General features: G+C 36.5%; 1 protein-coding gene across 7 annotated transcripts in view; it reads left to right on the plus strand.

The window, feature by feature from the left end:
* The window catches only part of ASCC3 (activating signal cointegrator 1 complex subunit 3), a 283,374-nt gene that overhangs the window by 256,692 nt on the left and 3,570 nt on the right, over positions 1-23,112 (plus strand). For 5 of the 7 annotated variants that reach the window (XR_003991912.1, XM_030489984.1, XM_030489983.1 and 2 more), the window contains 3 exons: positions 4,294-4,518; positions 17,115-17,266; positions 17,778-17,928. Coding sequence is in view for 6 of the 7 variants with exons in the window: in XM_030489984.1 (XP_030345844.1) it covers positions 4,294-4,518; positions 17,115-17,266; positions 17,778-17,928 (528 nt within the window). In the remaining variant the exon portion in view is untranslated. Of the gene's footprint in view, positions 1-4,293; positions 4,519-4,664; positions 5,691-8,805; positions 11,538-17,114; positions 17,267-17,777; positions 17,929-23,112 lie in introns of those variants that run through there. The other 2 variants (XM_030489987.1, XM_030489988.1) reach the window with 2 other exon arrangements.

The raw sequence follows: 23,112 nt of genomic DNA on the forward strand, positions 1-23,112 counted from the left end.
TAGGTAGGCCTAAAAATCTGGAATGTCACTTCTGCAAAGTATTAAATGTATATTTTTACATGTGTAAAACAGAGTGAGGAAACTCTTCATGCAGGTGTCTGCTGTCTAAAAGAGGGCTTCAAATCTAATATCCCTGTGTTATAAAGTGGCTTCAGTAAGCTGGTAGAAATTACATGAGATATTTTTCCTTTTTGTCCGTAATATGAATCTTGAAAACATGCATCATGTTTGTTCTTGAACCTTGTAACTAGTAATATATGTTTATAACTGTCTTTAACTGGAACATTGTCCCAGAGTTTTTATATTTAAGAGTAAAAAAAAAAAAAAACACCAAAAAAAAAAAAAAAAAAACAAACAAAAAAAAAACCCCAACGTTTTAAACTTTGGAAGTTTGAATTATGTCCCATAAAACTGAGACCAAAGCATACACATTTACAGCCTACCAATAAATACCTTAAAATAGGAGTTTATAATGGAATCACTAACACAGATACAATTTTCAGAGCAGCACGTTTTCCCACATTTATTTGTTTTCTGAATATAAATAATACATCAGAAACTTGGAAGAGCGCAAAACACCTTGCAGGTTTATTAAAGTTGAAAATACATGTATTTGGATTCACTGTACCTATAGAAAGAAAAGGAATGTACAAGCAGTCAGTGAATTCTAAGTTTCAATAACAGCATTGCTAAAGAAAAGACTACTGCCTCAGCTCTGGAATGTGAGAAACTATTTTTGGTTTGTTTTAGAGTCTCATTGTTACAAATTAATCAACTGCTCTTTAAAGTCTAGAACTCATTAACTTTATAAGTTTTACTGTTCCCATGACTGAACTGAACTTAAAATATTCAAGTTTACTTTAGTTACTCACCTTGATCCCATGTCCATCTGTGTTCCACACGTGTCCTCTGTTGTAGACAGATGGCAAGATGTAGTTATTTGAGATTTAAAATATTTTAGAAAGTTTGCATGTGGTATAAGTTTAAAGTTCAGCTCTTACTATAAATCAGTAATTTCAGCCAAACTTACACATTTTGTGGGTAGAAAGAAAATCTGATATTTTTTTTTTAACCCTGTGGACACTGTGGATCGTAGTACTTGCCATGTTGCATACCTTATTTAAATTTTGGTTCAGTCTGACTCCTTAAATGCCTCATAGCACCAGAAAACTGCAGAGGATATATTTTAAAATGGGGTGAGTTGTTTACTTTTAGAACAATTCTGACAGTTCAAATAAAGGGTGATGATAAACTGCATATCTGGAATGTTGCAGACAGGACTCTAAGATGATTCTGTGGCTAGTGTTATGCAGGAAACAGAATTCAATTACCAGAATAGCCCTTTGGCCTTGTAAAACGCAGCTATCAAGTTGATGCAGGTCTAGGTGTGACATTTCTCACTGGCAAAGCAAGTTACTGTTTCCTGTATGACCCTGCACCACATACAGATTGAATTGTAGGTTTCTTACACTCTCAAAATGATGCAGCAGTCTCTAATGCCCAAAAGGAGACATTATTGGGAAAGTCCATCACAGACCTATAGAGCAGAGAGATGTGACATGACTACCAAATGCATGATTCAGAAGCCGTAGCTAAAATTCCAAGTTATCTCCTGGTATACTCCAAGTTATGCTTAATGGTGTAGGTGCTTGTAAACATATTAGTTGCACATGGGCTGCAGTAGTCCTGATTTAACAGAAGAAAAAGGGAAAATGAAAAATGCAGAGTCTTGCTTTGTGGTTTAACTCTAAAGTTTGTATTAAGTTTGTATTAAGTTGCTTGACTTCAGAATGAAGATTAATGATTGATACGTAATTTGATCTGTTTCCTCACCCATGGAAGTAAAAAGAGTATTCAGACACAGTGTACTAAAATAAAATATATTACATGTTGTGTGGAATAGTTGAAGCTGTAGGCTTTGCAGAACAGATTGAGATTCACAATGAAAAGGAATACTAAAATGAAAAAATATTGAGTGAACAGCAGGGCCCATTTGAGGTGATTACAAAGGATGTTTCTTTATTCTGTCTTTTCTTGTGCAACCTGAAAACAGTAGCAGGGGGTTACAAGCAGAGTTCATCACAGAGTTGTCAATCACTGTCATTTAACATTTTGCAATGGAAGATGTCTTTATTCAAGGACAGCTGGGCAAAACAGAGAAACAGATTTGCAGTTAGTAGTCAGTCCAGCCTACACTAAGCAAACAAGGACAGGGCAGACATACTGGCCTCTCACATAAAAATATAATGGACTCTGCTGACCTCAGTGCCCTCCATTCAGCTTCATTCTCCGTTGTATAAAAGCTTCACTACCCATTCTCAATTTCCTTTAATTACCTACATGATGCAGATAAGAAAATGAACCTCACTTACTTACAGTCAATGATCACAAACAGGAAATTAAGTAGGCAAGTTGTTTAAAATAAGAGGAGTGTTTTGGAGGTAAATAAAACATGTGCTGGGGAAGAATTAGGGAAAATGCATTTTCAGGAGTACCAATTGGTCTGGAGTGACTTGGCTGATCCTTCTTCTTTCTGCTTCTTTAAACTGCAAAGCAAAACTAAGTAAAAAGTCTCCTTGGTAAATATTCTTTAAAATATCTTTGAAGAAGAAGCCAGTTAAATAAAAAGAGTGAAGCAAACATGCAGCCTTCTATAGGGCTTAATAAGATTGTGACCTTAGGTTCAGAGAATAAATGACCACAGTTTTCACAAGAGATCTAGCAGAGACATCCAGGATTAAGCAGCAGTTGTCTTTAGTCAATCTTCACTTCTAATCTGCAGTTGAGATATAAAATAAATTAACTACATTCTGATTTTCTTTCCAAATCTTAAGTTGTCTAATACTTACTTTTCCTTTTACGTTTATATCACAGTTTAGGTGTAGTTTCATTGTGCCATTAAAGAAAATAGAAAATTTTCTGCTGTCAGATTTCAAAGGGGTGAAAACCAGCTATATAACTGGTTTTTAGGAACTGTCAAAAAAGGTTCTATGTGTTAGGCTATTAATGAGTGGATACGGTACTTTGCGAGTCAATTAGGTAGTTCTATTAGGTGTTTTAAAATTGCCATTTTCATTACCTCACTCTACATTGGTTCCTGTTGTGAATATTTCATTAATATAGATTTGCAGGAATTCTGACTGGAGATTGAAGACTAAAATGCATAATATCGAATTTATACTTTAAGAGGAATATAAAACCCTGAACACTTCAATTTTAATGGTCTCTGCTAAGCCCATAGTTCGAAAGACATTGCTCTTTGGGCTACCCAAATGACTTTTTACTTTATGACAACAGAAATACACTCTCTTAAATTACAGATGGAAAAAATATAACATATTGTAAAACTCTTACTTTACTTGCAAGTTTTGTACTGTAGAAAGATCATTCTCATTCCAAACAACATGTAGGCATACATGCACAAGAGTTTTGTGGAGGAAAAAATTACCAATAAAGTCACAGAACTGACTCTTCAGCCTGAATTATAGTTCTTAGGATGCTACTGTTGAATTTTCTTTCTTTCAGAGACGGTGGATTTCCCTAGCAGGAGAATGAACATCTCTGCTCTGACTACTAGAACTGTTCCTCACAGCCCCAAGGATGTTGCTACTCATAACTACATTTAAATTATCTGTTGGTGTACAGCTCCTTTTTGCAATAGTGAGGAAGTTCTTAGACAGCTTTCATTTTGACATGAATGGTATTAGTCCCACTCTGAAGCACAGAGGATGGTTTTCAGCACCTACTTACAATTTTGCTCTTTGCTTTGATCGCTGATCATCTGTTGCTTAGACACTGACTGCTCAAAATATTGAAAATACGTTTTAAAAGAACCTTACCAGAGCTGTTTCAAACCCTCTGTGTTTTGAATACAGACAGAAAAGTAGAAACCCTGAAAACTGAAAATGTGGATTATTGACTTCTTTATAGCTAACCTTAGAATGGTTTTGTGAGCCAACCAGGGTAGGATATCTGTAGACAGGCATCTCAAATGTTGAGTCCATCCATTGAACGTATTTCACTGCTTTTATTTTCTTCTTCTCTCATCAGCTATGTGAAAAAAAAAATTGAAACCTATAATTGTGTGAATATTTATGAATATTTTACTAGCTATTGTTTTCCCACACGTGATTTTAATAAATAAGTATGCTTTCTAAACACTAAAATGCTGCTATTTTAACATTGAAATCAAACTGTAGTAAATTAAATGCGTATACTTTTAATGTCTCAGTAAGGAATAATAATTATTCTGAAGTTAATTACAGTGGCTAATTTTTTTTTTTTTTTTTTAAGAATGCTGAGGAGTACACAGATTTGCCAGTGAGACACAATGAAGATCAGATGAACAGTGAACTGGCAAAACATCTTCCAATTGAAGTCAACCCCCATTCATTTGACAGTTCACACACAAAAACACACCTCCTGCTTCAAGCCCACTTCAGTCGTGCCATGCTGCCTTGCCCAGATTATGCAACTGATACAAAGACGGTGCTGGACCAAGCAATTAGGATATGTCAGGTATAGAAATGCATTTCAATATTTAACTCTTGTTAGTTTACTATTTATTGTTAGTGTGTTGTAATATTTTGAATATAGCAAATCTGAAGATTTCTTGCAGTCTTGTGGAGAACTGGTACCACACAGTATGGTACCTCTTTGTTTAGTGAGGAACTAGATGCCTATAAAGATGCCCACTTTACAGAACTGCAGGTAAATGAAATTATGATAAAAGACTGTGGTACTCTGGTTGGAGGCATCTATTGCCGCAGGGCTTGCCTCTTCTTTCATATGCCAAAGCTTTCTCTCTCTTTATCATGGAATGTTGTATGTTAGTCATGCCTGTATGGGTGCACTCCCTGCAGATTGTTATGCTGGCCGCCAGGAACCTGTCTCCTATGAGTACTTTTATTTTTATAACACCCAAAAGCACTGTAGTCACAGCCAAGCATAAATAAAATGTTTTGAAATGTGATTTGAGATAAGACACAGGATTTTTCTCTAGCTTATGAAATTATATGTCTTCTATTTCCCAACTACCACAGAGTCAAAGAGCAAGCTTTTAAATCCAGATTTTAAACTTGATCTGGAGTCTTGTGACTTTTACAGTTGTACTGCAGTCACAACCCACAGAAACTAAACTGACCATGGAGAGTACTGGTAACAAGCAATCACATGCACAGCTGCATGCCTCAAAAGAATTTCAGAGCAGCAGTTGAAGTTTGGAATAGAGTGCTGCCATATATGAAAAGCACAGTTACGATTACAGCAGAAAGGGTGAGCTCTAGCTGATGCAGAGAACAGCCGCCCCTCTGATTCCATCGGAAAGGAATAATATTCTCTTTAGCAGAACAGGACAAGGACTCATTCACAGGTTCTGGAAGATCAGGTAACCTTCAACGAACTATTGGTTTTATCTTCCTCGGTTCAATACCTGTAAAATAGGGACAGTAATTCTTTCTGCCTACAGTTCTTGTTTGCTCAAATATTAGTATCCTCGGTCATCTGCACGTCAACTATCAGAATGAGGCTTTGATCTTGTTTGAAGCCTGTTTGCAGGATCGTAACTGTAAACATCATTGTGTCAAGCCTACCAGTTTGTAAAACCACTCTAAGAGAAATTGCTAGTCAGTGCCCTAAACAAACAAAATACCACAGGCAGTTCAGTGTCCAGTGATTTGGGTGAGTCTCAACCTTCCACTAGCAAATATGGCAAGCTCGTAATATGAATATCAAACAAAGCAAAGCTAAAATTAAGAAAAGGAAAGTAAGAAGCAAGTAAGACCACAGATATTATTGCTACACAGTCTTAAACTTGGCAACTAGGAGTGCTTGAGTGCAAATCTACTCTAAGTATTTCAAATCAATAAAATCATGGTGCTGAAAGCTTCAATGTATAAACAGTTATTATTCATAATACTAGGTTATTAACAGACGACAACATCACTTGCTTGGGTTAGAAAATTCACCTTTGTTTCAAAGAAATCACATATTTAAAGTTCATTTAAACATTTGTGAAATTAGCGTTTGGGGGGGTAATTACGTATTTGGAAAAAGATGTAAATTAAAGATTCTTTTCAGTAATTATTTTGCTCAATATTCATCCTGCTTTGCTAAGAAATGTATTTTTAACCCTGTTACAGAAGAAACAGTTCCTTTAAACTGGAGTTCAGAAGAATACCGTTCCATATTGTGCCTTGGCACTGTGGCCTTTGGTTAACTACTACATAGTGTTACATGTATAATCATCTTAAAAAATTAAAAAAAATTCCTCTTTAAAAAAGAAAAAGAGAAAAACCATGCAAGCATTTTTGTATTTTGAAGTTGGCGCATGGTTTACATCTCTTGGGAGAATATTTGTTCCATCTTATTAGTCATGCTTTCCAAACGGAGGTTAAAGTTCCCAGAATCTAAGCAGTAGACAGGGTTACACTTTCAATACTGGTTGTTACCTTTTTCCTTAGCACTGACCTGCTGATGAACTCTGGGTCAACAGAGGTGGAAAAAAAGATGTTAGTTGTGAGAAAAGGAACTGAACCATGGAAGGATCCATTGATAAAACATATTTGGTGGGTGATATTCTCTGTGTGTGAACATGTGCTCACGCACCACCAAACATAAAATTCAGCAGTGAGATGGGAATTGGTTTTTGAGTTATGTTGAACTTCTGTTTATTTACTTACAAGGTACTTTAGCTTTTAAGGTTGTAGAGCTAACCTTCAAATTGTGACCTGAGCATAAACTGTTATTTTTGCTGGCGGGCATGTGAATGATGGACTTTCAGTGTAAGCACTGCTTTTCTGTTACAAGAAAGCAAGATCTTTCAAAGAGCTTTTACAAATGGTTGTATCTTGGTGTGTACAGCAGGAGTCCATCCCAGGCCCTCTGCAAAGCAAATTTGCCATCTGTAGTAGTGATACGTAAGCAAGCCTTTTTCCATCACAGGTAATTAAACTTACCCACTCTTCTGTGCTCTTTCATCTGAATCAGCCTTCTCTCCCATGGTTCCTTTTGCATCCCACCCATTGTGTCCTCCCTCCCGTTCCTCCATCTTCTGGGCCTTTCTCAATGACTTTAGGCTGAGTAGTGTTAATGGCCAGACAGAAAACTGTGTTAACATCATCAGACAAATAAATGTGACTGACAGGTTTCAGGTAAGATTCCACTCTCTTCTAATAAAAAGAAAAACTATGCAACCACTCTTAAATTTATTTTCTTGAGATGTCTTAGAAGTTTTGGGGTTATGTTAGAATTCTGTTCATTTATACTCACTATGAAAGATAGAAGTCATAAACATTTAACAGAATTTGAGGAATCATGGTGCTGGCTTAATAGAGGAATGTAACTGGTAGCATACAAAATGAGAGAATTATGTTCTGTTACAGTTTTCCTATAGTTAGCATTTGTTAGGTATAGATGGAATTCATTATAGCAATGTAAATTTAGTATCTATAGTATCTATACACCCAGGATGAAATACAGAAGTCTTTCCCTCTTGCAGCAGAAATATAGGAAATAGCAAGCAGTATGTAACCTCCTGGAAGGTGAATGCCCATCTGCTCCTGCACCCATCTCTGTAACAAATGGCCACTGAGGCATTGACTAGGCCAAGGGAATGTCCCTGCTTTACATTGAAAAGCTTAAGTCAAAAGCTAACAAGTTTGTTATCAGTGGCAGGCTCTTACAGATAAAGCACAGAAGGTTCCCATGGCTCAAAAAATCTGCCATGACTTCTTGTGTGACCTTGGCAAAGTAATTTAATTTTTACTTGCCTCTGTTACCTTGAATACAGTTATAGGAGACAGCATAGTCTCTTCAAGCCTAGCACTCTATCATCTCCTTTATTTTTACTGAGAAAAGATAGAGGTATCAGTAAGATGGTGCTTCTCTACCTCTTGCAGAAGAACATCAAAGAATAAAAATTCTAATTAAATTATTTGTCTAATATTTTATAGACTACAATTATTATTGTGAAGACAATACCCCACCTTTTTTCCTATTTCTTAGGAATATGAAATAGACTAACTCTAATGTCTTTTTTACTTCTTTTGTCAAGCCTTATATTTTGTGACTGTGTATTCAGCAGGCAGTTCTTACTCAGCTGTTCTAAGACTATCGCCTTTATTTGCATTAATTGAAATGGATAATTGAAGCAGTAATACTGTCAGTCTCAGATTCAGCAGGGCAGTCTCTTCTCGGAAATAATGTGACAGTTGCTGGCTTTGCATTAGGATTGGCCACAAGCCTCCACTTGTAGTATAATCGTTGAAAAAATATTTTAATATTGCCAGGAGTAGGACTGCCATGGAGCTCAGCCTTAACCTTGGCAAAGTGTTTACCTATGGATGTGTTAAACACATCTCAGTAGGGTAACTGTGCAGTGAGAGAAGATGGACATGAAGTCAGATTCCAAACTGCAGAATAAAGACTAGTTTGCACAGGAAACGTGCACATCCCTGAAATGAGGAAACCTCGTAACGCTGTCACTGGTGGCCTGCCTTTCCCCCTCATGTTACTCCTCCAGATAATCTAATTTTGACAGGAAAGAAAAAACTCTTTGGGTTAAGCACTGCATTTCCTTAGCTGTGCAATGATGTGTGTAACACCATGTTACCCATTCTAAAATAGCTGAAGTAAATTAGTTGTTTCTGGTCATTTAAATTGCAGCTTTTGCTACAGTTTTGCTTCTGAGAATCATCTTTGTGGTATACATTCAGAGTCATCAAATATTACACAAACATGTTACCCAATCCAGCTGTCTTTTAAGAGCTAGCTTCTGTACAAAATGCTTGTTCTACTAAACTGCAGACTTTTCTGACTGATGGTGGGAGCTGTAGCTACTGCTCCTCACACAAAAGGTACTGTCTGGCCATATCAGCACAGCTACAAACAGCAGAGGTGCCCAAGCTGCAGTTCCTGGACTAAAACAAGAATGTCCCTCAGTTCTGGACTTCGCATCCTTCCCAAACCTCCTCAGTTCATAACAGCCACTAAAACTACTGACTTGGGAGCCATATCACTTGGATCATTTGTTTTCCTGCCTGTGAGGAAATGGAGAAGTTCTTGAAGGTCCCAAGTGTGTTTTTATGCTCATATGTTGTCTGTTGTTAGTGCAGGAGTGCTGATCATTTGCTGCAAGGTGGTGGGAGTTAAAAAAAAGGCCTTCTTTACAGTTGTGTATGTAAGATTTGTCCAGAAGTGCCCCAGGGCAAGAGATAATTGCTTTGTTTTATAGGTGCATTGGCAACTATAAATAAATGGGCAGCTTTGCTGAAGGAAGGGAAGAGAATCAAACTTGAGAATGCAGAGGATTATTCAGAAACAAGTGGAGAGCAAAGGCCGTATCTCTTGAGCTACTACACATATTCTTTTTGTATGTAATAATACTCCAGTGATAGCACTATGTTTGCAATTTGACTTAAATACTGGCTGCTTTCATGGTTAGATGGCTATTATTCCACCGGATGGTGGAAATATAATAATCAAAAAACTTGTAGCACAGATACTGGATGTTAGTGCTCATTTATAGATACTGAGCAGCAACGGAGAGCTTTGTTCAGAAAGTACCTGGACAAGTTGGGGTGGAACTACTTGTTTCCTGCTTGTGGTTTATAGGTATATATGTGGGAGACGGATAGTCACCTTCGTGGCAGTGGTGCTGGGGTCTTTGCTTGCTGTGGATAATTGGTGAACTGCTATATAGGAGCATCTTGGTGGCAGTTTAATGATGATTTGGTGCTCCTTATATATAATCCTTCCCCAACCCATGGCAAACCTTTTCCCAGTTGGGGCTGGAGGAAATGAGTAATGCTTAACCCATTTGTGTGATCAATTCACTTAAGCAGCTACTGTGAAATGTTAATCACAACTTTAATTTGTACTGCATTAGCATTTTGATTAACTTGTAGGCTTGCTAGCACACTTGAAGCACTTTTACTCATAGTTACAGCTCGGAAATGACTTTTTGATTAATTAAGTTTGTTAGACAGCAGCTGAGCTTCCTGAATGCTAACCCTATGGGGCTAAAAGTTCAGGAGAAAGTTACTAGGAATAACTGTTGCTGTTGAAAAGGATTCTTGTGAATTCTGCTTCACTCAAAAATTTTTCATTATTAACAAAATATTACGTTACTGCTTTGAAACTGACTTTAAACTCTAAAGCGGGCAGATTTATTATGAGAAATATGCTGTATATTTTTCATGAGTTTGGTAGATTTTTGTAAGATTTGGAACAAATGCCATCTTGAAGACCTTGTTTATGTTAGGAGACTGATTTCTTGCTAAGAGATTTTTATTAAAAACATTTTATTGTATTTACAGTTCACTAGCATAGTAGAGAATATAAATTTATTAATTAATAATTTGAAAATAAATTGGATATTGGGACTCAACAAGCTGTGAACATGTTGGGTTCTGCCCTACCAAGTTTACATTGTTGGTGTCACATGCCATAGCTGCTCTTAACTGTGTAATACTATCCAAAAAAAAAAAAAAAAGGAACCCAAGGGTTGCACTCCATTAAATGTAGATAGTAAGTGATTTGTCCTTTCCCTGGTTCTGATTGTATTAATAATGTTACTATGGAGGCTAAAGGATGAACATAGGGATAGGAATCTTACAAAGCAGCTAGGAAGGTTGTAATTTGCATATATCAGTGAGACCTTTATGATGATGGGAGAATGAAGTTTTAGTCTCTCATAGGAGGTAGCAGAGCATATGGAAAAGGGAGCTGAATATGCTTGTAAAAAAAGGGACACAGAGGGCGGTATAAAAGGAGTGCCTCCTGAATAGGATTAGTTACATCTTATTCACTATATCTCCTGGTGAAGTACAAGGCGGGGGGTGGGGGGGTGTTGCTCTGTAGGCTGAAACTATACTGCTGTATGTCTGATTTAATTGATCTGAAAGAATCAATTAAATCAGACTCTTCCCCTCCCCAAATTAATAAATTTCTAAAAAGTGATTTTGGTCTAGATCTCTGAAGTGCAAAGGATCTGTAGATACCTGTTTTACGTACAAAACATAACGTACAAAAGACAGTGACCTTAAAACCTTCTGTAAGACTTCTTCAAACAAATTCCAGCTTTTCAACTAAGTTGTTGTTTCTGGGGTATATAATTGAAGCATCATAATCATGATTTATATAAAAACATGAAACTTATAGTATACGATATACTTTAACATCTGGAAAAATGTTTTGCTTGTATTAGTGGTTGATCTCAAGTCACATGTGGATCATAATATAACATTACATATTGGAAGGCTTCCTATGTTTGAAGCATGTGCAAAAAAGATTTATTATTGTGAATTCATAGTTTTCAGGAAAATTAATACACTTTTGCATATTATTGTCTATAAATATTTGTCATATAAACTCTGTAGTCCTAAACAGCTGTAATTAGACACCATTTAAAAGATTTTAATAGATCTATGGATTTAAAGTCATATTTCTAACTGAAGTCTAGTCCTAGACAACAGAACTTACATTAACATGCAGCAGAGACACGAGTGGGGTATTTTGATTATTTGATATTGGACTACTATACACAATAAATTCAGGTACAAAAACAGGTACAAAACCCAAATGGCCTTAACTCTGCTCTTTGATATAACAGTGCAGTAACGTTTGAAGCATTTTAGTCTTACACCGTTTATTTCTATTAAATACCCTTCCTCAAAGCATCACTGCAGAATAAGACTTGTATTTGGCTGCGCACTTGTTGGATTTACATTACATAAACTTTCCAGTCTAAGGTGGATGTCGTTCCTCATGGAGGGCTGATACATTAGTGTGCCAACCTTCAACTTCACAAAGGTGCTCGAGAAAGTGTCATAGTCTGTGAAGCACTGATACAAAAGATAAAATTAATCCTTTAAGAGTGGATACATTTGAGCCATGTAAATCATGCTGAGTACTTCTGAAGTTTCAGTCCCCATCCACCAAGTCATTACCACCAATGGCATCACTGCAGGCAATCGACCTTTAGCTGAGTAATCACAGAAGTAATTGACAGCTGCAATGGCATTTCTTAGGTTACCTTAGTCTCCTTAGCTACCCTCTTCATCCAGAGCAGTTATCATTGTTCATTTAACTTCATTGCCACTTTCCTTAAATATCATTTAGCCACAACATATTGACATTTATATTTTCAATGTTTACATTTATATTTACAGTATTTAAGTAGAAGTACTTAGTATAACCAGAGTTATATTACAGGTGACTTCAAACAGAACAAATTACTCCAAGTAGTATGCAGTTTCTGTTAATAAGATGCAAGCTGTTTAATTTTAGCACAGCTATTCAAGTCATTTGAGTGGATCAGAAATTCTGCTAGTTGTAGACTCTCTGTTCCCCTGCCTACCCAGTCGTACAAGAGTGATCTGGAATATCTGGCTTTCAAATGAAGGATGTGAAAGTAATACCAAAAACAGTGTTAAAACTTTGCAAAACCCTTCTAAAATAAAAGATTTTACAATCGGTATATTTCAGTTGCTAGCAAATCTCCTAAATGGAGAGTAGGGGTGAGGGAGTGGGGTAGATACGTTCATTATGGAGTAGTTTAGTATCTGTTATTTTGAGCACTTACTTTGGGAGTGCTTAAAAGCAACAGAAAAAAGCAATATTTTACTATCAGTATGTGTTGCTGTCAGTGAGTTTGCCACACCTACCCGTCCTACATCCTGCCTCCATCTTTGCTTCCCCTCAAGCTAGGGAATCATAAACCATAATTTAAATTCCAAGCATCAGTAGTAATTTTGGCTAAAAAGAGACAGACTGTTAAATCTCAACTTCATGTTGGACCAGAAAGATAGAATTTGATCAGTTTAAATAATTCAGTACTTAAGGATAACCAACCACTGCTCCTGAAAATATGATGGAAACCTGATAATAGGCACTGAAGGTTTCGTATTATTGCACGGAATAATACGAAATGGAAAGAAGAAAGAAATAGCAAGACTTTGATCCAAACATTTTGACATTCAGTTCTGAATATCATCAAAATTAAAATTTTTGCCATACCTGACAGTTATTGAGCATCAACATTTTTGTCCTACCCCTGCCATGGTTTATAGCTTGTTGTTACCCATGTTGGTACAAGACAAGCTATTTTTGATAACAACAGACAAAATGTTACAGGATGTGTGACTAATTGCTGTTATTACTTTGTTGTTGTCCAAGTATGACGCTTGAAAGGGTTTTAAAAGCTAATGCCCAATTCTTTCATTAAAACCCGTCTCAGTATAGGCCTCTGCTTTTATTCTCCTAAGTGCATGAAGAGGCCCAAATAAGATGATGGTAAACATAATTTTCATTATAAGAAGCAATACTTCCTTTGACTCCATCTATTTATCCAGTCTTTTCTACTTTAGTTTAAAAAGTGGTGGGCTTAGGGCTTTTTGGCTTGGGTTTTTTTTTTTTTACTTATGGGTTTACCAAAAAAATATTTGTATGTTTTTTCTGTAGGTAAAAGCATCTTTAGAATTTGTTGGTTTACTTGTGGCACTCACTGCCCTCTTCTCTTAATTTTTAGTCTGTGATGAAATTATCTTGTGTTGGCATGAAATTCTGAGGCTAGAAAGGCAGATAACCAATTAGTGTCATTTCTCAGTTAAGAATAATATTCTTCATCTATTTCAATCTTACAACTATAAGATATTTAGAAACTACTTACTTCTTTGCCAAGTAAGAGTTAAAGTTAAGAAGCCACAAATTTCTAGAAAATTTTTCTGGTTTGTACTTAAAAACAACAACAACAGACCAAACAAGTAGCATCTGGATAAACTAGAGAAACTAAATGTTATTCATCGGATATCATAAATATTAAATACTTGTCTTTTTTCCTTTGTCTCTTATATTATTTTCTTCATGTAGTTCCTACATTTTATATAGCTAATTTGGAGATAGGGAAATGACACATTTTGTTACCTAGAGTATTTATAGGAATTTCAATAACCGTTTAAGTATCAAGCATCTGTGTGTTTTACGCTTAGTGGAAAATGGAATGTGCAGGTTTCCAAGGCAGCAGATGAAACAAGCCAACTTTACCATTGTTCTGAGTTTTTCACAATGTCACTGTCTTGGATTTCACATCCAGATAGAGATGCTGTGAATAAATTCTATGGGTGAAGAAGCAGAAAATAAGGAGGAAAAGAGGATTTGCCATTTGGATTCATTATAACAATGTGGAACACAGAGTCTCATACACACAGGCTTTCCTTACTCCCTACGGGATATCTATCTGTAGGCCTCTATCAATTTCCAGGAGATTTTCTATGTGAAAGGATCCTCCAGTTAATTTCAGTGTATAGCTTGTTTTAGATTTATCTTTCTCTTACGTCTTCTCTCTTCCTTTCCCCTTTTCAAACCTCTGTTAAAAAAGCTGGGGGTAGGGGAATAGATTTTAAAACAAGAAAGAAAAGAAAGAAAACAATGAAAACAGTGTTATGTGTGTATCCTCAGAAGCATTTTATGAAAATACCACTGCTTCATGCTGACTAAAAGCACAACTTACTGTATTCTTCTTGCTGCTTGTGCAAAAGACGGGGTATCTCTGCAGCCATTATTCTTCATGTATATACAGCAGTCTCACTGAGGAACACATTTCAGGCTATGTCAGAAAAGTGGAAAGGAAATAACAAGAATGAGGTAGCGGAAAATAGGAGATGATAGATTCCATACTGTCTCAGCAACACGCTCAGAGACATGGACTATACCATATGTGTAAGTTTCAATATGTTTTAAAACATGCAAGTGGCTAAAGAGCGACTCGCCTATTAAGTTTAAAGGACAGACTTCACTCTGGTACATGCTGAGAATAATTCCCTCTTTATCTGACTAAAAATCATGTGAACCAACACATAAATCCACAGGCTATGAAGCGGCTCCTTTCAAATGTGATTTCTAACATAATTTTATTTTCTATTTGGTAAAATAATCATACCTGGAAATGACCTTGGCAAACCAAGTGAGACAACAGAAAAAGAAAACCATTGATGTTGTGCTGTGAGGTCCTATTTCTAGGGTCATTGGGAATGTTATTAGTGCGTTTCAGGGTGCTATGGCTCTTCCTTCAAAAATGACAAGTTCAATGTTTAATCTACATCTTTATTACCTGAAAGGCACACAATTCATGAGAAATGAGACAACATTAGTATAATACAGGCTAATGCTTTAAATAGTTTCCTAAGTGTCACTGATCTTATCACCCCGACCTGGAATAAAACCTGTTGAAATTGCATTGGAAACTGCTAAAATAAACTGTGTGACTGGCCAGGACTGAAACTAACTTGTGTCTTTAAACTCAGTATTTCTCCAGAATCAGTGCAATTTAATTGAAATAGCTCTGCGTGTGTAAACAACTCCTTTGTTTAAAGAAGATTTCACTGTTTAGTTTGCCTTAAGTAAATGCTGCCTTTTGTTCGTCTGTAAAACATTTGATTAAATGTGAAGACTTACATAGACAGCTTCTCCTCATTACACTAGTGGCTGGAAAATAAGTTAAAATGACGCAGGTATCTGCTGTCTAAGGAATTACCAAACAATATCATTTGTCTTTAAAAGAAAAACCCATGGAAACCTCTTAAGCCTAGTCCTAAAATCAAACTACAACTTTCCTAATACCAAGAAGATGGTATTTAAAGTGCTGAAACTGTTCAATATACCAGACTCTCTTCTTTCTTTCCTAAAAAACATTTTGTAGTATTTTAATCAAACTCCACATTTCCTATTTGGCAAACCACTTTTAAATACATTACTTTCTACTGAATTAGAGTGTTGTAAAATGAGGACCCACACTTTATTGTGAACATAATAGTATTAAACAACAAACTAAGCAAGACAACTAACGTATTATAGCATAATTTTCTTCACTAGCTGAAATGCTTCTATAAATCGTAATAATTGTTTTAACATACTCTAGACAGGCTGAAAAGTATACTATATATTCAAATAACTGCATTTTCTATTAAAATGTTGAAGCTAAAAGCTCATTTTTGATCCTTTCTCCTTTGGAAGAACTCTTACATTCTTTTTCAGAAAAACCAAACAATTTAAGCCAAGTCAGGAAAAAAGCAGGCATAACACTTTTTTCATGTCAGTAAGGCCACTCACAGTGCACAATACGTAATGAATTTTTCAGACTTGGATCTTTATGCTAGTGATATGTAGAGTATACTTTTTACTTGTATTCTCAAAAACATAGCTAGTAGAAATGGAGCGGAAGCGAGACATGGAAGACATGATGATCGTTAGCACTTTAAAGTGTGACATGTTGCTGTATAGGGGGTTTTTGCTTGCATGGGTTTTTAATGTACTTTGGGAAAGCTTTTCCAATTCAGGATAGAGAGGAAAGGAGAGACAGCCAAGCATCCCTCACTCTCAAGACTGTCAACTGTTTAGAATGCAAAGGATGAAATCCATGGTTTTCCTGACTACTCTTACTCACCCTATGTAGACTATTAGCTATTTTGTCTTCTTTCTTCAATATTTCAAGTTGGGTGTCAGTGTTGAACAAAATCTGGAAAGTGCTCATTAAGCTAAATTTTAGTGGTTTTATCTAGTCCGATCCAAGAGATATTTTTAAGTCCTGAGGTTAAAATGGGAAAAATAACTGCTACAGGTAAGTGACATTAATATTAATTTTTGAACAAATGCAAATATGTTGCTGTTGTTCTTAAATAATTCAAGGATTTTTGAATAATTTCGCAATTCTGGCAAAGCTCTCATGTCAAGATATAAACCGATACTGCAGTTAATTGTAACTTCTTCCTTTACAGTAAACTTTGAGATTTATTCCTTTCATTCTGAGTTGGGTTATGTAAAAGAGAGATTATTTGTAAGGAAAAGATCCCACTTTCTGCTCTCACCCCAAAAGCATGGTGTAAATTACTTTTTCAGGGGTAAGAGTTGATGATGATGATGCAGTATTTAATCCATCTTTTTTCAAGGTTGATCCAAAAGGTGCCAACTGACATCAGTAGAGGTTAAAGTAAATTCCAGTGTTGAAGGCCTAGAAATTCCTGTGCGTTAAATATTAAATAAATGCTCTTGCTTGTATGAACCAGGTACACAATTATCCTTGCATTCTCTTGTTTGTTTTTTATGTCTCCTTTCATTAGGCAATGCTGGATGTCGCAGCACAGCATGGCTGGTTGGTGACTGCTCTGAATATAACCAGTCTGGTTCAGATGGTGGTTCAGGGTAGATGGATACACAACTCTTCCCTGCTTACTTTGCCCAATATAGAGCTACAACACCTCTACCTTTTTCGGTATGTAATTCTTCTAAGCATTGCTAAAGTTTTCAATCTCATTCCACTTCTGACTGCTGATTGTGTTTGAATGTCACAGTTGTGCCTGAGAATGTTCATTAATGCACCAGAAGCAGAACTTGTTCTTTCACAGTGGTGCTTTCCCAAATGGAGTTTCTGTTTCTCTTTTCAATATTAATTGATTAATTAACTCCCACAGATTATTTTGAGAACCATGATTCCAGACAAATCAACAAGAAATCACTGAAAGGGTACCAAGTCCTAACAAATTTAACTCTGTATAGTAATTATCTCTTTATTTTAATTCATTAAAAAATACATTAGTATCCATCCTAGTATCACAGGTAATGCTAAGCTCTATAGATGCCTAGGTGGTGCAGTAACTAATGCTACCGAAAAATAAATGACCAGCATTTAATAACAGAAACTAGTATCAATTTTTACCACCAAAACAACTGAAAACCAATGTTTGCTTTCCCTCCCTGGGCATATGTTTTGCTGTCTCTGTCAGGAAGTGGAGCCAAGGCAAAAGGAAGAGCATGCATGGAGGTTACCAAGGACCTATTGAGTGTCTTCCCGAACTAATGGCTGCCTGCGAAGGAAAAGAGCATGTTTTTGCTTCCATTGTTGATGGTGAATTGCAAACAGCACACATTTCACAGGTAATACTCTCAATCTGTGGTCATTATCAATGTGATTGGAAAGGAAGAGTAGTTGGGAAAAGAAATACTCTCTCCCCTTCAGCAAATATCATGGGATGTTCTGTATAAAGTGCAACACATTCATTACTTTAATTTCAAGGTACTGGCTAGCTTTACAAAGGTTCTTCTCTGCCTGTTTTCTTAATATTATTCTCACTTCTTCCCTGCTAACCAGTAACAGAGCCTGGTTTATGGCTGATATTACCGCATCTCTTTGCTCTAAAGATGCTTCTCTAGGTCATTCAATCTGCTGTTATCCACCTTTCCATAGCCAGCTATGCACTAGGAATACATGCATTGCAAATGTCATCATAGCTCTTTTCTGAAGTGGTCTGTCAAACACCGTTTTTTTTCCAAGAATACCCTTAGTAGAAGATCCAGCACTCATTTTCTGTTTGAAAGAGAAAAAAGCAGATGAAAATTTCACACTTCACAGGGGGAAGAAAAAAATACTATTCCAAAATGTTGAGGCTGCTAGTCTTATTTTCAGTTTGATTTTCAAGTCATTCCCAGCAAAGGACAGCAATATTCCATAGACAGTTAAGCCTATTGATTTCAAATAAATGTACGAAAGATGAAAACTTGAAAAGCTATACTTCAAATGGTTTTTATTTGAATATTTTAAAGGACAGCAATATGTCCAGTGTTTGTTCAGCTTCAGTTAAACCTTTCTTTGGTATGCAAACAAGAAGAAGTACTTAAATGTCTGTAACAGACATCTGCATTTGTAACTAAATTAACATCAAAATTTTGAATTAAGAAAATATATTAACATCAAAAAAAGGCTTCCTTTAACAACAGATTTTGAACAGAATACATATTGATTGCAGTCCAACTTTTAGATGTGATAAAAAATTAGAACATTGTTATAATTCGGGGAGAATTCAGAAGTAAACTTACTTAATTTATTTGCATAAATTGCCATTCTGTTATCTTTAAAAGCAAATGCAAATTGTCTCTGTCTGATATGATGATGGTTATTTGGCTCAAAAGTGCTTCAATTTGCGTAGCAATCTGCTGTCATCTCTGCAGTGAGGCGATCCCAGGTAACATACAAATCCTGAATTATTCCAGAAATTAGTATGTTTAAAGCATCAATTTAAGTGCTAATTGCAGTAGTAATGAGAAAAAGCAGTACTACTGTGAGATTTGCATCTACTGCCCCATCAGTATGCCTGGAACGGCTGCTGACTGGCAGAGGATTTGGCTGCTAATTAAATAATTGTATGCATGGCAGTGTTCTCGTCTGATTCAATAGATGAAGATTAATCCTCAGATAAATATGTTTGGCTGGTACTGAAATGTCTTAGCCGTTTCTTCAAAAATAGCTTGTGTGTATGTGGTGTGTATGTTCCAACTGTGAATGACTCTATGCCTCTATATATCTGTGTTTGTAAATACAGATACATGTAAGAGGGGAAAACATAGTATCTTAGCAGCATAGAAGGAGAAAGTTCCATTTCCATGAATTAGGAATGGCAATATTGGGTATAGCAAAGCCATGACTGTATTATGCGGGTCATTGCAAATGTGAAACCTTTATACCAATATTTTATATTAAGGCTTTTTTTTTTTTTTTTTTTTTTTAAGAAGAAAGGAAGAATTAAAAAAAAAAAACTATTGTAATACCTTGCACAGATTTAAAATCCATGTTGAGTCTGTCTGTGGAGTGTTTTCCTACATAAAGGCTTTCAATGTGCACTTAGGCAGGGGCCAACAAAGAGAAAAATTATTCAGTAAAGAATGCATCTTTATTATACATTTTCTGTAAAGAAAGAATATAAGATTCTGGAGTTTAAGCCTAGTGTTCTGACACCAGACCTGAACAAAGTCAAATAAAGTGGTAAGTACACCACTAAATTGCCAAAACCATTCTTTTCCTAACAAAAGTTCTACTTCTTACAGTACATGGAACCTATACCTTAAACCTGTTACTAGCATGAAACTGGAAAAAAACAGCTTGAGCTTTACATAAATTTGAGGCAGACAGAAAATGGAAGAAATTTCACATTTGGAAAGAAGAAAATGTCTTTTAATCAGATTGATAATTAATTTTTAAACAGCAGCTCTTGAAGCTGCTCATGGATTTGGAATATTAGTCTAAGTCCTGGGGAGACAGATTATTGGCAAAAATGCTAATGACATTATCAAAGGTTCATGAAGAACTTCTCATGTGATTATGATTTGTATCTATGGGTTTGGTAGGTAAATGTAAGTGTAGTATATATGTACATGCACACATTGGGCATGTTGATATATGTAAAAGGAGATAGTATGTGCTTGTGTCATCCTATACACAAAAAAAAAAAAAAGGCAGTAAAATTGTCAAGAAATTACTAAGTGATGTTGGAGCCTGAGTTTAATTTTCCAAAAGTTAGTTATAACCCTAAACCTGATTGAAAGTCAGCAGGGCTTCAAAGCTGACAGCCTAAATTCAAAAACTGTTTAGACTGTAAGTCTGATCTTTGGCCTAAGCTCCATGTTTGTTTCAGTGATTCATTCTGACTCATATTTCTTTAACAAATCTGTTTCTAAGTCACTTAGGCATTAGGCACTAGGCACCTTGTAAAATACTAAGCTGGTATTTGTATTATTTAAAGAAAAAAAAGAAACCTCAAGACTGAATAAAATTATTTATTATCCATGCTGTAGTATTAGCTGCTTTTACTCTGGAAGTATCTATGTTCCTATAACCTTCATTTTCATTTTCAGCTGCTACTACTTGACTTTTTTCCTCAGTAGAAAAATCATCATTATGGATGATGATAAAAAGGCAGCCTGCTGTCCATACTATAGCAATGATCAAGCAGTACTAACTTTGCCTTTAATTTTCAAATACACAAGGCCTGGAGAATTGTAGAATTGGTTAGGCTGGAAAAGACCTTCAAGATAATCAAGTCAAACTGTTAATGACCAATTCACATATTACAACTACTTTTTTACCTATTTAGAAAGTTATTCAGAGTTACTTTGCTTTGTTTGCCCTGTAAAAGCTACATGAGAACATGACAACCGTTGACAAATTGGGTGTTGATATAATTGGGGTTGTATGGTATAAACCAGACCAAGCCATAGTCTTCAACAGAGCAACAGGTAACACCACTAAAGGAGTGAATACATTATGACATCTGCTGAAACTAAACTTTGTTCTAACATAATTGTAACAGGCCTTGTCCTCTGAGGTAGTGTATATACCAGTTTTTCAGGTAAATGATATCTAAAGTGTAACTGAAGGGGTGATCACCGGGTTGGTAGGTATTAATGTGCCTCCACTGAACACAACAGGAGAATACTGCTTTGGTGCACGGAGAGCCTCAAGCAGCAGGTCTGTATAGTTCCTCAAGTCAGCTTCATCTTAAAAGCCTTTACATCAAACATAAAATCATTTGCCAGTTAAGGTGTAACTACTCAAGTTGTCTCATCCCGTGTGATGTGCTGGAGCTGATTTTAGTAGTGTTTTGTGTGTTAACTGTAACGAAATCCTGGCAACAACTATAATCAATTAAGAATGTCTGCAGTGTTTTTTCTCCTTCTTCAAGGTGCTGCCTTTTTTTTCCCTGTAAGAGCTTGGACAAAGAGGAGTATCTTTTCCCTTAACATTCTAGCTGTTTATTTTCTGTTACAGTTTTCCTATCCTTTCTTCGCTAAGAACATCAGTGCAATTCATTCATCGATATCCCCTGCCTTACACTGCAGCTCCTGGGTGCTCACAGCTGGCCCTCCCCACTTTCACCATTGAACAGACACAGCTGCTCATGCAGCACACAGAAGAGGGAAGAGAGAGAGAGAGAAATTAAGGTTTAGCCTAAATCAGATTTCTCATTTAGTTCAGCGAGGCTCTGGTAACGCAGCCATTTTAATCCAACGTAAATCTGCGCTGTAGATGAAATGGGCAGTCCTGTGCTCCCTGTGCCATTTTCACCTCTCCTGGCCTGGCTCACTGCAGAGCTGCGCAAATGCTATGGCTGATTCAGGCAAGGAGGTGAGAACAAGCATCTGGGCATGAGAAGGGGAGGGATCATGTCAGCCCTCTCTCTGACAGTCAAAATGGCCTATAGTCAAGTGGCTACGTGAATGCTTGTGCCAGCAAGGAAGGAGGCTGGACCACTTCTTTCAGTGGCACTGGAAGTTCATGCTTTTTCAGAGTTCTCACAGGATTAGAGAATATGCTTCCTCAATCAGCTTTAAGCTGATCTAAATTCATGCTGTCTGCTGTCACCAGAATAGCAAGCTGATCCATCTAGCTGCACAGTCACAGCATGGCAGTGCCAAAGCATCAGGGGTGGGAGGAGAACAGCTAGCTGGTGGGGAGGGTGTCCTAAAGAGGGATGGCACCACCTTTTCCTACAGCACGGCTGTCTTAGGTCTGCTGGCCCTGCCTGCTGTATCCCTAATTGTGTATTAACATACACCATTATTTCAGTATGAATTGTGGCAGCGATGTCTCCAAAAAGCAAACTGAGCTTTTACTATGGCTCTAGGCCTTCCAGCACAGAACAAGTAATCAGAGACATCAAGCACAATATAAATGAAAATAGATTTTGTTGAAGCACAAGATAGTCAAACCAATGCATGAAAAATAAAATATACTTTAATCTTTTTCCAGATAAAACATTTCTGTTCTATGCAGTATTGCCCATGCAACTATGCCTACTCTCCTCATTCCCACAAGTTCCCATTTTGGCATCTGCTGGCTCTTTACTAAGATCAATATTCTTCTTTCCTTCTTCTCTTTCCCACCCTCTAGCTTTTCATATGTGTTGTTTGAAAACACGAGTGAAGTGCTGGTTCCTGTTTTGGTTGGGGGATGAAGGGGAAGGAGGGCAGGGCAGAGGGTGGTTCTCATTCTTTTGGGGTTTTTTTCTTCCAGTGCCAGCCTCATCTGTCTTTTTCAGGCCGCAAATCACTGCCTTCGTTTCACAACCCATTTTTCCATTTCTTCTTCCTAAAGAATTTCATTGAGGGAATATGCGGATTTTCTTTTTAGCAAATGAAAGCCTGCGTTACTCCCTTCCATTTTTGTCACATCTTCTTTGAGCTGCTTTTCCTTGTCTGATGGAGACCAAAATGAGAGATCCATAGGGCTGCTTTTTCAGGGTGCCTCTTTAAGGTTGAGGAGAGCATCATGTTCAGCTACACACGTTG

Source organism: Strigops habroptila, chromosome 6 (genome assembly GCF_004027225.2).
Source record: "Strigops habroptila isolate Jane chromosome 6, bStrHab1.2.pri, whole genome shotgun sequence".
NCBI classification, from domain to species: Eukaryota; Metazoa; Chordata; class Aves; order Psittaciformes; family Psittacidae; genus Strigops; species Strigops habroptila.